The sequence below is a fragment of the Coturnix japonica genome, chromosome 18 (genome assembly GCF_054131305.1).
Source record: "Coturnix japonica strain WE chromosome 18, WE-NBRP24, whole genome shotgun sequence".
In the NCBI taxonomy this organism is placed as follows: domain Eukaryota; kingdom Metazoa; phylum Chordata; class Aves; order Galliformes; family Phasianidae; genus Coturnix; species Coturnix japonica.
In genome coordinates, this window is record NC_140680.1 from 5,274,411 (window position 1) to 5,289,085 (window position 14,675).

The 14,675-nt window shown below is 40.9% G+C and overlaps 1 protein-coding gene across 8 annotated transcripts in view; it reads left to right on the plus strand.

The window, feature by feature from the left end:
- SGCD (sarcoglycan delta) overlaps positions 1-14,675 on the plus strand; it is a 345,566-nt gene that overhangs the window by 100,739 nt on the left and 230,152 nt on the right. For 7 of the 8 annotated variants that reach the window (XR_014935431.1, XR_014935433.1, XR_014935432.1 and 4 more), the window contains exon 2: positions 9,563-9,747. Coding sequence is in view for 4 of the 8 variants with exons in the window: in XM_085518773.1 (XP_085374899.1) it covers positions 9,736-9,747 (12 nt within the window). In the remaining 4 variants the exon portion in view is untranslated. The remainder of the gene's footprint in view (positions 1-9,562; positions 9,748-14,675) is intronic. The other variant, XM_015875791.3, reaches the window with a different exon arrangement.

Consider the following 14,675-nt stretch of genomic DNA (forward strand, 5'->3'; position numbering starts at 1 on the left):
TGAAATAACTTTTGGTTTTTTTTTTCTAGAAAGTGGGGCTTGCATGATAGGGCTTTTTGTTTCTTGGAATAAAAAAAAGAGGCATTTTCAAAAGTAATTGAAAATTCAAAGCAATGTTACACATTACTCAAGCTTTACGCTGACTTTAACTCAGTAGCTTTTTGAATAATTAGTATTTCCCCAAAGCTTGGGTTTTGGTCTATTGGTGTATAAATATATGTTCTTTAGATAACAAGATTATATGGAATCATGGAGCATCCAAAATTGGAAGGGACCCACAAGGATCGCCAAGTCCAACTTCTGCTTCCACACAGGATCACTCAAATCCAAACCCTGTGTCTGAAGGCATTGTCTAAATGCTATGACATTGAATCAGGATGGTTTAATATGTGTGACCTTGTAGCCATGAGCCAAATAGGAAGTAGTACAAACCGCAGCAACAATTGAGATCACCAAGCAATTAATGGGAAGTTTTACACTGATGACAGCAGCCTTATGATCAGGTCTTGGGGTGCAAAGTAAATTCTGTTGCAAAAGGATGAAGGAAAAACAGCACAAACAAGACCTGGGTGCAGGTACAGAGGGCAGCACAGCTATTACCTGTGTCACGTTGGGTTTGTAGGTGCAGGGCTGACAGCAGCATCCTGTCACAAAGCACTGTGTTTGGGTGTATGTGTTGAGCAGCTCTAGTTTCGAACTGACAATGTTCTCACTTGAAATATCACCACTTTCTTGTTGGTTTTCTTTGTAGCCCTAAAATGAATTGTAGAAAATGTCTCTGGCATCACAGGTTGGATTTTGGTGTTAACAAGGTTGGATTGCAATGTTAACAAGTTCTTCCTTGTTTTGCCAGTTCGTACCAGTTCCCTGCAGGAGCTGTCTTGTACCCTACAACGACTTCTGATTCTCCCATGTTTAGAAACAAATGTCTCTGGGGTGGCTCTTTTTATTCTGCTTACATAATGCCCTCTGCAGACCAACTGTTGGTTGGTAGCCCCAGTCAAAGGAGACTTCCAGAAGTATGTGAGCAGAAATGTAGATCACAGCATTTCTGTCTCGTGTTGAGATGCACAGCAGCTTTATAGTAATCTGATTGCCTCCAGGGAATGTAACATATTCAGGAATGTTATAAGAAGGGAAAACTTGATGCTGGAGTGGAGAGAGATTGCCAGGTGAAATGAAACTTTCCATCTAGACAGTAATAAAAATTAGCCCTTCATCACACATTAAGGTAGCATTTAAGTTGCTCTGTAAGGTTTAGTTACCTGGTTGTATTATATTGAGGATGCATGCACAGATGAATATATTAGTCATGTTGTGTGTAGAAATGAAGCTCATATTTAAGTGAAGATGGAGACTTCACCACTGGCATTGCTTTCTATCAGCCCTGCTATTCCTGCTGTGGGGTGATTATTTGAGCTACTGTACCTCTTACGGTTGATTTTAACCCCATGTAGTCCTCTATTCAGTAAGCATTCAAACAATGAGGCAAGATGAATTATTACAGATCAGTGGAAGTCTATCACATTGCATATAGGATTTTGAGCACAGAAAGCGCTTGCTCTGTGTCGGAACTGGCATTTTAATCAAGGGAAGAATATTTTAAAAATAGTAAGTATAACAGAGTATAAACGAATGCATATCAGTACAACCCATTAAATGCACAGAACCTGCTGAGAGATATGGGGGTATCATTCCAATATAAATCAGTTCATAAACTCGTTTTTAATTTTTTGGCAGACTTATGAAACCAATTAGCTTAGTAATAAATATTCAGCTTTAATGGGCAAGTAAATAATTAATGTTATTGCCTTTGTAAATTTAGGTTTTCAGTTATAAATTAACATAATTAAAAGAGTAATGTTTCAGCACGCATTTTAGCAGCCACATCTAAATCAAGCAATTAAACTGTAGGTTTTTCACATCAAATGAGTTGAGTTTATAAGGATGCAAACTGTAGACATAAATTTGTTTTTCACAGTCAGATTCATTACAAAAATGTGAAGGAGAATACTCTGCAGTAGATGTAATCAAGTGTATTATTTGAAGAACCATTAATATATACTTTTAACTACTTGTGTTTAATACTGCTCGTGCCATCTTCATATGCCGTTCTTTGTTCTTAGTGAGCTCTTCATGGGAAGAGCAGATATGTTAATAGGAACATGCAACTATTCATAATGCAGATGCCAGTCGGAGCTGCTGAAGTTCATTGCTTTCAGTAGTTGCTATGCAAGAGTGGAGGATGGCCATGACTACAGCTTCTGGATGGTGCTAGAGGTCACAGCAGGATTTCTGTAGCTGCCCTAGAATGGTGGTTAAGGCATGTCTGGAAACAACCACAATATATGGAATTGGTCCTTCCTCTGGTTTGCTGTTTTTAAACATGAAATTGCATGGTGTTTCAATTTCTGTGAACAATGTCATTTCATGGCTTTTAAAATACTACTTTTGGATGAAGCATCCAGAAGTGACTCTGAAACACATGTATGCATAGATGCATGTATGCATCCATGCAGGATAAATGAGGTCTGAAAATTTGTCTTCAGTCAAATAAGACCTGAAAACCTCCACTGAGGAAACGGAGCTGTAGAGTTTTCTAATCTTGCAGGCTTCACAGATTATAATTTATCATGGGCCGAGCAGTCTATTTATAGCTCTTCATAAACGTTCCCAAGAGCAGCCTTTTGCAAACTGCCAATGCTTTGCACATTTGTAATGAGAAGCGTTTCTCCATGCACAGACTTGCCCACATCCAAACTTGTTCACTGTTTTTTCTCAAAGCTGTGATTTCAGACTCATTTTTTTTTGCCCTGTAACCAAGAGGGCAGATTTATCACTAGCAAAAGCCCCCTGAAGTGAACCAGAGATAAATTCAGGCCAGTGAACTTTGTTAGTGTTGTTCAGACCGTTTGCAGTGCTATGCAGATGGATAGCTGAAGGCTTTTCTTGTAGTGTCCAATTGTTTAAGGGTGAGTGGACTGGGGAAAATAAAAAAAAATCCTCTTCAGATGAATTTGTGCTGACTGATTTATACATGCAGTCCTGTATCGTGATGGTTTGTTGTTTTTTACTTAAGCAAAGCACACTAAACTCTCTTGCATTTTATTTATGGGGTTGTATTTCCAAAGAGTTGTTAGATGAACGCAGTCATGTGCTGGTATGATGAACACTGGGTGCAAGAGAGTTTGAGAATCCAACTACTTGATGGCATAGCTATCATGTAAGGACAGTTAACACTACATGGAAAAGTGTATCTGTAGAAGACAATCAGTGATATGGCAGATTTCTGTTTCAAATGCTGCACTGTGCTGAGTAGCTTTCATCTGTATTTCGTAGTTACATTTTGTCCATGTCTGGATGTCATTGGTGTTCAGGTGCTCTGTGCGCTTGCTGTACAAGCAGTGGCTAAATGATTCTTCTTGTGAAGCTTCGTGTGAAGCTCTACCTGGGCTCTGTGACACATTTCTGACTGGGATCTAATAATCAACCCCTTCACACAGAGTCAGCTGTCTTTTAGCTGTGTCTGAAGAGAATCCGGTGTGTTTTGTAACAAGGTTATTCTAGATTCCTCTGCATTTGATAGTCTACTTTTAGCTGCTTTGGTTTTCAGCACAAATCAAAAGATTGCTTTAGGACTACTGAGAGCCTAATGAGATTGAAGGCAGTTCAGATGCTTGCTGCTCGTGGTGGCTCAGCAGTGCAGTCTGCTGGACGCTGTATTTCTGCTCCATTCATTTGGATTTACAGCATGGCGAGGAATCCAGCTTTTACCAACTGAAAGCAGTGTGACACTGCCTTATTTTATCATGGAACGAGAGCATTTCAGTTAGTTTGGAGACTTTGGAAAAATCCATCTAACTTGTCTCCAAGAGCAGACAGCAGGAGGGGTCTATGTGGGTGTACTCTGAAGATATTTCTGATATGGTATCTGAGGCAAAGATGTCTTCTGTAACAGCAATGGACTGCTCAGCATTTTGCACTTATTACTGAAGCTTTTCTGTAGCTCAGCGTGTAGGGCTGGTTGAGAAAGTGTTGGTTGGAGAGGTTTGTATGCATAGAGAGGGAAGAAGGAAGGCAGCAAAGGGGGTCTAAATGTATTTGAGCGCATGTGCTGTACCCCAGAAGGTCCACTTTGAGGACTTATAAGCACTTCTGTTCCTTGGCAGTCCTTCTAAACTCACACCAGCCTTCTCCAAACCTGGCATTTCCATTAGAGATTTCCTGCAGCCCCATATTTGCTCTGGCCTCTCCTTGCCTCCCCCATACAATGGCATAGTCCTTGTCCATGCTGCTCTGGCACACCTCTGTGCACCTCCTCCGCTGTCCTTGTACCACTGACCGAATTTAAGGGCTCTAGAGATTTATCAGGCTTTTATGCTGGCTTCCGTCTTGAGTTGAGTTTATTTTTCTTCAAATATATGACCCAACATGGAAAAGCCACATTTCAGGAGTTAGCTTGGTGTTTTTCAAGTGTCAGTGAATTTGATATACTTTCCAGGCGAACCTCTCAGATCCCTGCAGTAAATAAGGCTGCCTTTGTGTGTCATTTATGAACTTGCTTGACTCTTACTTTTCCCTTATAACTGTAAAAAACCACAGCACTGTTGTGGCTTCCAGAGCCAAGAGTGTGTTGTATACAGCTAATTTGTCAAACAAAACTTCCCAAAGTGTGAAAAGTGCTTGAAAGCAATTGTTCTTACTAACTAAACCTGGCTCAGTGCATCTAAGTAGAGCCAAGTTGGAGATTCTCAGCAAATGCATCAGTTTGACGCTATGTGTGGATTTTAAAATCGAAACATTGAGAAGAATAATCTGAATTTATAATGGAAAACCGTGCTCAGATTCCAGGCTGACAACTGACTGACAGCTGTGTGTCCTCCAGCTGCCACAGAATCCAATAGATTTGTATTTTCTCAAACATTTGGCATACCAGCTTATCCCAATATGTTCCACAGAGATAAACAATAAAGTTACAGTTAAATAAATAACTTTAGAGATAAGCAACTTTAGCAAAGGACGAAAGGTTTGCTTAGCAATGACATTTAGCAGTAGATGGAGATACACTCTTACTTATTCACTTTCCAAGAAGAAAAAATAAAAGTATGAAAAATAGCAGTGATACAAAGCAGAAGTCTCTGGAGAGTGACAGATTAGGACAGCAAAAACAGTTTTTTATGAGCAGTCTTAATGCAGACTAGTAATAAATCTCACTGATTTCAGGGAGAGCAGAATGAGGACAGTGCCAGAACCACTGGGAAACTTCATCTGCAGCATTCAGAGAGAAGTGAAAGCCAGTTTGAAGGAGATGCAGAGAAGTCAGTCTTGAGATTTGGGTGGCAAAATACAAATACATTGAGTTTGAATTAGATTAGAGTTAGCGGTCAAGCGAATACCTTTGATATATATAGAGAGAAGTACAGTATGTTTATAAAAAGCTTACGCTGTAATGCCCTGATCCTGTAATACGATTCACTTCTACACTATCAGCTGCAGTAAAGAGATCCGAGGCTATATGAGTCCTCTAGTAATGAGCAGCATTCCTTGTCCTGGCATGTAACTGAATTACAGAATATAGAAAAGAGATCCAAATATATTCCAGAAGAGTCTCAGAATGCTAATTCAGTTCGTGCTGAAGTTTGTCTTGGAGTGCATCCAAAAATAAAGTCTTTCCCTGGTTAACAGAATTAGGTTTACACTGGGGCTTAAATTGACAAGTGGTGTTTGCTGGGGCAGCTGAGAATCTCGCAGCACATCCCAACTGCATCGTGGTGACTCCTGGCTCCCTGGTGGGTGCCTGAGCCCATTTTCTTGGAGGCCTTTCCAGCTGCTGCAGGGAGCCTTCCTTTAGATCTGACTGAGGAGAAATCCAGTTAGTTGTCATTATATCAGCAAAGTTGTATCGCACAGCTGTGTGTCAGTTTAATTTTACTTTTCTACCACGTAATATAAGTACTGTTATGATGACGTTACGGGCAGACATGGTTATCGCTGTCCTTGTTTCTTTTCTGCTGGATACGTTTAGTTTGCACTTGGATGGCAAAAAGCAGTGTTAACATTCAGTAACGTTGCAGCATTCCATTATATTTTTAGTCAATGTATTCTCCATTTTGTTACTGCTTGCATTGAGTTCATTTCTTGAGGACATCCATCACTCTGCCAGCCTCCACCAATTATCCAAATCACTGACGTTATCACCTGAATTGCAGCTCAGCTATTTCACTATTAGTTTTGTTGGCAGAGAAGGAGGAAAAAAAGCCTCAAAACAGCCGAATGCTGGGATTGCTGGTGACTTCTGTTTTATTTATGTTTTGTACTCAGCCATCGTGAATGACAAAGTATGTCTGGGACACGATCGTGGGCAGCGCTGTAAGTGTTATAGTTGGAAAGGTGCCATAGTAGTATTGCTACCAATTTTTTACCATTAGCCTTCTGGAAAGAGGGATTCAAAGCCTCATTTTATTCTCTTCTTCACTAGTGTCACCTCTACACTAAATTAATGTAAGATCTTTACCAGAGATGGAGCTGACAAGATGAATTGTTGATCCTACAGCTTCCTTGATGCGACAGGAGCAGAGAAACAAATCCAGTAAAACACAGGAGCCAATTTCCATTACGATATGAGCTGTGAGGAGTCACGAGCATCCTCTGAGATAGCCAAATACCTTTGCTTTCAGTTGAAGCTCGTGAGTGTGTTGGGATTGATTAAGCCATGCTGTCCTGAAGCTCTCTAGGAAACAGTGAGTTTGATACTGAAGAATGGGCAAAATGCGGCAGCTGTTGCTTACTCGGCTGTACGGGGGCTAATGTCCAAGGCTGTAATTAGAAGATATGTCTGCTAATGAATTGGTGTTATTTCCTGCTGTGTTCAGAGTCTGCTCTGGGATCTTTTTCTTGCCCCTTATGGAAGAAGCTGGCTTTGTTAAATGTCTAGCAATAAACCTGTGTTATTCCCTGCCTGTTTCACAACCTTTTTCATGCTTCTACTAGTAGAGCACCCCTGTATTAGTCTTGTGTGTTTGCCTATGTGTGGCCCTAGGGAAATGGGAATGCAGAGACTGCATACGCTCATGTTGTGTATGTTTGAGTGTTGCATGAGTCCACATGGATGCACACACATGCAAAGCTTTGATTTCATAATGACCACCGCAGGAGTAAAAGCAAAACAACTTCAAGACAGGTGATACGGTTTCAGACTTTTAAGTCATTGGATTCTTTAAATATATAATTTTTCCAGGCCCAAATAATGTTTTCATTGAAGTTAGCTAGGTTGTAATTGATTTTTGAAGAGACAAGCAGTGATTTGAATACATGCTGTACAGTTAAATACACTTACCAATAAATTGTTTGGCTTGTAAGTTCCTCTTTTAGCACTGTAAAAAGTTGCATTTTCTCACTATTATGATCACGTATACATCTCACTATGCATGATTATATGCACAAGGTCCATACCTTGAGCTGTATGACACCCAAAGACAAGGATGACTGTACTGGGTCAGATATAGGTCTGGCTGGCTCCTGTCCTCACCCTGACAGTGACAAATAGCTGGTGCCTGCAGTTGAGTGTAAGAACAGGACAGAGGGTATAGCAAGGCTGCCTTTGGGTTGGTCTCCTAACCTTCATTGATTTGTGGTCTGAGAACATTTTAAGATAGAAGTCATGTCTTCAAATTTTAGACTTGATCTGATTTGTTACATCTAAAGTATACCGATATTTTGTGTAATTCATGCTTTCCATCAGCAAAAAAATGAAACTTTTCTAAGGAAAATTTGCTTTTTACTGGAAAACTCTTGTCTGTCTTTCTGATTAATGAGAACATCTATATTCCTGCTTCTGTGACTTGAAGACTGATTTAATACATTTAACTCTGTTAATTTAGGAATGTGCTTGAATATTATATAGTCTCTGCATTTTATTGAGACCAAAGTTGTTTATCTCCTTTGTTGCCCCAGATCCCGTTACTTCCCACCCTCCAGCATCACTGCTCATCTGGATTGCCCCACAGTTTGAGTCTGACTTGGACAGATGCTTGGCTGGAATCTGAGGCAGTATTTTCCAGCTTAGCGCTGCTGTGTTTTCAGTTTCTTAATGGTAGTGGTTAGATGTGGGAAGCTTTTTTCTTTTTTCTTTCTGTCTTTGCCAAGAGCTGAAAGTGCACTCTCTTGCCTGTGCTGTAATTTATGGTCCACCCAGCAGTGCAGGAATTCAGACAACACAGAAACTCCAAGGGCATGCATAGCAGTGCATTAAGACAACGTGCCAAATTCTTACCAAAGAGATTTGCTTCAGATGAGCGTTGGCAAGCTGTACTAAATAGGGGCTTTCAAAAACGCATCTCTTCCAAACTGAGACCGGGCACTGGCACTCAGTTTGCAATGACAACCTGTTGTTCCTTCTGCTTTTCAACTCAGATGACTCTATAGTTAATGCACAAGAATGCAGAACTGATTTGCTTCATGACTTTTGTGTTAGGAAGAAAATTGAAATAGTTATTGTAACTGTGGCCCCCCAGAGACAGAAATCCCTTTGAAGAGGTGGAGTTGGGTCTTGCTGCTACCTCAGGTTAAGCTGATGCAGCATCATCCCTTTCCATGGCCATCAGTCATTTAGCAACCTTTCCAGTTGTCAGTCTGATTTCTCGTGTGCCATTTGCAACCAAAGGCTTGATAGTTAGCCTGGAAGAGGACAGAAGCTGTGAAGGTTCATGTTTGTCCTTTGAGTCTGAGTTCAAGAGGTGCGGAAGGTCTGCAATGTGATGAGAAATGAAGGAGTAAATAAAGTAAATAGATTTGGTTGTTCTCATCTATGTGACAATGACTGCTGTATGGACTTTTGGTTTTGGGCAGTTCAGAGGGATTAGAGGTGATGAATGCAAAGGCAGCAATGGGCATATGAATGTTTGAACTTCCCAGTGCTTCTCTAAGGTAGTTGGATGCTGTTGCAAGCTGGTTGTAGTCTGTGATAGGAAGCCAGAAAACATGGTGATAGAGATTTCCTACCCTCCCAGAAATCATTAGGATGCTTTTCTGTCTTTGACAATTGAATTCAGGAACATGTTGTTGAGCGTTGGGCTGACAGTCACCGCTTCCCATTAACTATAAAACCTAATGTAATTGCCTATTGAGAAGCTTTGAATTTCCTAAATGAGAGCAGTTTTTAGCAGTGCAAAGTACTAAGACTGAGGCTGTGTCATTGCTTTTAATATAAAAGTTCTGTTATTCTGTGAAAATGCTATAATGAATTAAAACATTCCCTATGGAGAAATGTATTACTTACTTTCTTAGTATATCAGACTAGAATAAAATGCAGCCAAGCTAGCATTTGTTTCATGGTGCAGTGGCACTATTAAAGTTTTGTAAGGCAAGAATAGCTTTGCACCATAGTTCTTGCATTCAGAGATTGCCCTCCAAAGGTGCCATGCGTGATGGATTGTCACAGGCTCTGTCCTGCCTTGACATTTTATTTCTATCAGATGTTGTCTTATGCTCTGCTCTGAATCTGCCAAACAACTGACCCCAGAATTTAATGCCACACCTTCTTCTCTTTCCTGTTTCTGAACAGCATCTTTCGCAGCTGAGGCTCTGACGTACCGGAGGACATTGCATCTGCCTCACTGACAAGGAGAGGTGTGAACTGGACCCTCTGGGAGCTGAGAAGGAAATTGCGTTTGGTGGTATCCTGAGGAACTTACCTTCACGCCAACGTTGCTCTGAAATGAGTTGAGTCCAACATTCATGTTTGGTAAGGTATGTCATTTTCCACCTGCTTTTGCCTTTTTCTGAGTATCTACATCTGATAAAAATGGGAAGTTAGCAGCCTTTGTGTTTTTTGCTATATATGTGCCATGTCTTTACTGCCTCAGTAAATAATCTTTGCTCTCTCTCTCTGAATGCAGAGAGTAATCATCAAGACTGAAGTCTTGCTAGAGTCTTGAGCTTGAGGGGGTGCATGTTGATATCAAGTGCTTGATGACCAAAATGCTCATTGATGCTTGTGTTCTGTTGCTGGTGATGTATGCCTGTTGATAGACGTCTGCATTTTGAAAGTCACGCTTGTTTTGCTTCGCTTTCCTCTGTAGTTCAGAGGGTTGGAGAGGAAAGCAAACGGTGCAGAAGTACTCAATTTGTAATACGGTCCCATGCATTCTTTTGTGCTTGGTATATTTTCACTGCTTGCCAAGGACAATAATAATACCCCTTTCTTGCATAATCTTGCATACTCTTCATTGTGTGGCTCTTGTAGCTTTTGTATGTATTCAAGTTTTTATATCATACAAGAATGTCTCTTTTGTTCTGCTGTAAACATAGCAAGGAAGACTGCAACTCATCTTTTAACAAGAAACTGGGACGAGAACTTAAGGAACGTATTTTAGAAAGTCTTATGTTGTAGAAGCATTTTATATCATGTAGCCTCTGATACTACAGTTTCTTTTACATGGGCCAAGTTATTTTGTTGGGGACAAAATATGCCTACAAAGGACAAAGCTTCTTGAAGTATTGGCTCCCACATCCTAATAAAGTGGTATCAGATGGTACTGTTTTTTATTTAACATGTAGGTATTGACTTCTCTTTCATGACTGAACCAGCAGTGGTTTCTTGAGAAAAATATATCAGCAACATCACACCCATATGTAGTGTTAGTGGAGGGAAAAAACAAGAAGAGTGACTTGAAAGTCCCTAAGAAAACATGGGGTTTATGCAGTGTTACTGGAATGGTTGACTACCATCAACTTTATCTGTTCCTATGATGCTCTTGTAAGGCAGAACTGCTACTTATTTGTCAGTCATAACATGGGGATAAGGAGCAGTTACTTCTGAGCAGCAAGCATCTCCGATTTGCATGTGATCATGAGTCACAGAACCACAGAGCCATTTGAGTTGGAAGAGATTCTTAAAGGTCAAATGACCAGCTCCCCTGCAATGAATGCAGGCACCTACAATGCAGAAGTTCCCTTTGATACCCTCAGCTGGAGGTGCAGGGGATGGCCTTGGCTGTGCTATGTGGCAAAGCAGATATGAGTACAGATCTGTTTGTTTCAGGTTACTGCTTTGACCTGAGTCAGTTTCTTTCATGTGGTGAGTTAAGTGATTATGGTAACACCAAGTGACATCAGGACCCACATTTCCTCTGTATCTCTGCTGGAAATGGCAGCATATGCCCAAATGGTGTTAGCTGAGCGTGTTCATCTTTGCAGCATGTTTACTCACGTGAGACAAGCGGATCCCCTTTTAGCAGTACTAATGGTAATGGTATTCTTCTTGTGTAAGGAATTATTTTAACCTGATCTGTGGATAAAATGCAGAGTAGTGCTTTTTCTTACATTGCTTATTTTTAGATTAGTAGAGTCTGGTTAATAAAATGCTTGGTTCTGCCAAAAAAGCACATTCAATAAATATATAAGAGAAGATTTTTAAGTAGCGATTAAACATAATGAAGAAAATATCTCAACATCCATTTTTATTTTTATTTTTTAGCCCCACCCAAATACTCTGTAGTTCATCTCAAGTTAGGAAGTGGTATTGTAGGACAGTGCAGATGGGACAGTACAGGTAGCTGGTACTGGTATATGCAAGCCTTTCTTGGCCTCTGGCTGCGCACTGAACTGCTTTCTCACTCCCTATATTATGAAACCAGAAACAAACACTGGTTTTCATGTCTGTGCGTCTGGATGTCAAAATAAGCCATAATGTGGCTTTCTTATGACTTGATGAGGGTTGCAGATCTACTGGCTGCATCTGAAAATGGTAGTAAAATTCGGCTCCGGTATTATCAAAGGAAATACTTGATTGGATTATCTGGGGATATCTGCTTGAATTCCTGAGGTTAAGTTTTGAATAAATGCTTTATTCTCAATTGAATTTTCAGCACCAAGCTGGAATACAGAGCTGTGTATGGGATCACATTTATGCATAGCTTTTTCCTATTGATGACCACACATGAGCTTGATTGTATGAGTAATTTTTATGCAAATGTTTTCCAGTGTTTACCAGAACAATTTTGCCAGAGTTAGGAAATAAAATGATTATTATGCTTGTGTGTCTTGTTACAAGATCAGCAGACTGGCTGTTAACGTATCAATTCCACTGATGCCACCACTTCTGCCACTCTGTTCGCTCTGCTCCTCCTGACAGGGCTTTTATTGAATCCATCAACCTGACATATATCAAAGCACAATTTCTGATAACAAATATCTTGGTGTAAAATGAATTAAAAGCTGATAGCAGCAGTAGAACTGAGTTGGGTTTCTGAAAGAAAATAAGAAACTCCAAAACTACCATAGAATTCTTAAGATATCAATCACAGAACAGTAATATAGTAGTAGTCCTTTACCTGTGCTCTTGAAATACTGAGAAGTCAAAGGATCTGCCCAAAGTCACACAAAAGAGCTTGTTCTGAGCTGTCAGCCTGCAGCTCTGCCTTCTGGTGATGAAGCAGTGGTTTATTTTCTCCTGGAGACCTTTCTCCTGTAAGGACCGAAGACCTCCTTTTAATTACTTTGCACTCTGGTCTTTGAGAAATTTCAGGTGTGAGGAATGGAAAATTTTAACCAAGGTCTGAATGGGAGGGAAGCTTTCAGAAGCTGAGGAAGTTTGGAGCCCCTTCTCCACTACTGAGCTGCTTGGCAGCCTGTGGGCCATGTCACAGGTGGAGGCAAACTGGAATGAAGGGGGGTAGCTGTTTCTTTGGGCTGCAGGTGTTTTGGAGTTGAATGGCTCAAAGCTTTTTTCTTAGAACACATTTCTGTATCTGCTTGTAGCCTTCCCCCGTCTGCCTATCTTCCCCATTCTGCTATTCTCTCCCCTTATTTCTTGCTTCTCTTGGATGAGAAGCAGCTTCAGGCAGGGCTGCCTTTGCCCCAGCTCACTTACCTCTTATTTTTGGCTAGCCCACTCTGTAAAGCACAGCTAATAATAATCATGCTTTTTGCTTTGTGGTATATCTGCTCTTGGATGAGTATCTACTGGCAGTTTGTAGCCTAGCAGAGAGGTAGAGGAGGGCGGCCAACAGTTGATGTGGAAAATTAATTATGAACTACCATCCTCCTGCCATGTGGTTAAGGCAGTTTTGCTTTCCAAGCTTTACATCCAGTAATGCAGAAACGAAATGAGAATGCTGCATTTCCCTCCTCGAGTGGGAATTTTGCCAGAGCAAAGCTTGGTGGAGAATGTCACACATGGGACTGATCATTCAGGATGCTCCAGAGCCTTCACTGCTCTGCTTATGGTGCGACATCACCCGGATAGTCATTTTTACCTTTTGTTGGACAAATACCAGCTTAATTGCACATCTTAGCTGATAAGGTCCCTGCTAGGGAAGTCACTCATGTCCCACATGCAGTATGCAGCCAGGAAGCAACATGCTGTGTTTCTGTGTAGCAGTGACTTGGTTGTGTTCAGATTCAGTTGAGCTGCAGCTTGTTATCTCTTCTGCATTTGAGAATGACTGAGAAAACTCCCATCAGGATGACATATTTATTTTATAACGAACCACAAAACTGGCCTGTGATGGAGAGAGGGGAAAGTCTGACAGGCCCCATATAGCCCTGGGAATGTAATTACCTAAAGGAGCAGTTCTGTCCCTGAACAACCTCTATCTGAAGGATCACAGAAATAATTGCTGGAAGTCTCAGCACTGTGTGTACTTTGGGAGCCATTCTGGTCTCATAATTGCATGCTGGGTCCTGCTAGTTTTAGTTGAGCACTGCAGAACCAACACAGCACAATTTATTGAAGTGCCAAAGATGCCCTTCCTTAGTTCTGCATGGTGCACAAAAGAGCCTGAACGCGTTAGACATTTGGAAAGCTCTGACAACTTCTGAAAAAGGAACACAGCAGTAACTGATATGAAGTGTTATGGATCTCCTGTGCTGTCTTACTTGTTTCTTTAGACCAGAAAAAAATATTTAGATTGAGTTTTCAGTTAAGATACCAGATATTTTCACTTTGTACTGATCATCAGCACAAATGGTCACAGTTCCTGACTATTTTGGTATTTAGCTAAAGAATGATAGCCTAAGAAATCTTGCCAAATATGAGCCAAATTCTTGTCTGGAAGTAGTCAAGTCCAACCCCCTTTTTGTGGCTTCCAGTTTTCTCTGCATGAGCTTCTACCTCCTGATCACTGCAGACCTCTTTCTGATGCTGTTGATCTGATTTTCTTCTTTTGCAGCAGAGTGATCTGTGTTTGGAAGCACAAACCTCTTGTACAAGTTCTTTAGATGCGCTGTAAATAATTATGAATGTGTTTAAGGAAAGGAAGCTGAAACATACTGAAAACATTTGGAAAGGAGAGTGAACGTACACAGCCAAACGTTAGCTGTGAATGGAGACTTCTTGTTGGCATCATTTAATGGGAGGTTTCCAGCTTGTAGTTACTGTGGTGTATATATAGAAAACAGGGAAAATTAGTAAGGCTGGATATAGCTGGTGTGAATGGAAGGAGAAATGGCTGCTTTGTCTCTGGGAGAAATGGAGCAGTGAAGTGAGTAGGGTGTTTGTCCCTGTGCTGCCAGCAGTCTCTGCCTCCTAGTTACTAGGAAAGGGCAGCAGCGATCCACAGGGAACTGTGTATGGAGCTGAGTATGAGCTTCGGTGCACTGGAAACTATGGTGGCAAAGTTGGAGTGTCGGTGCCAGTTGATTTCTGTACCAGTGTGGCTCAGTGCCCTGAGGCT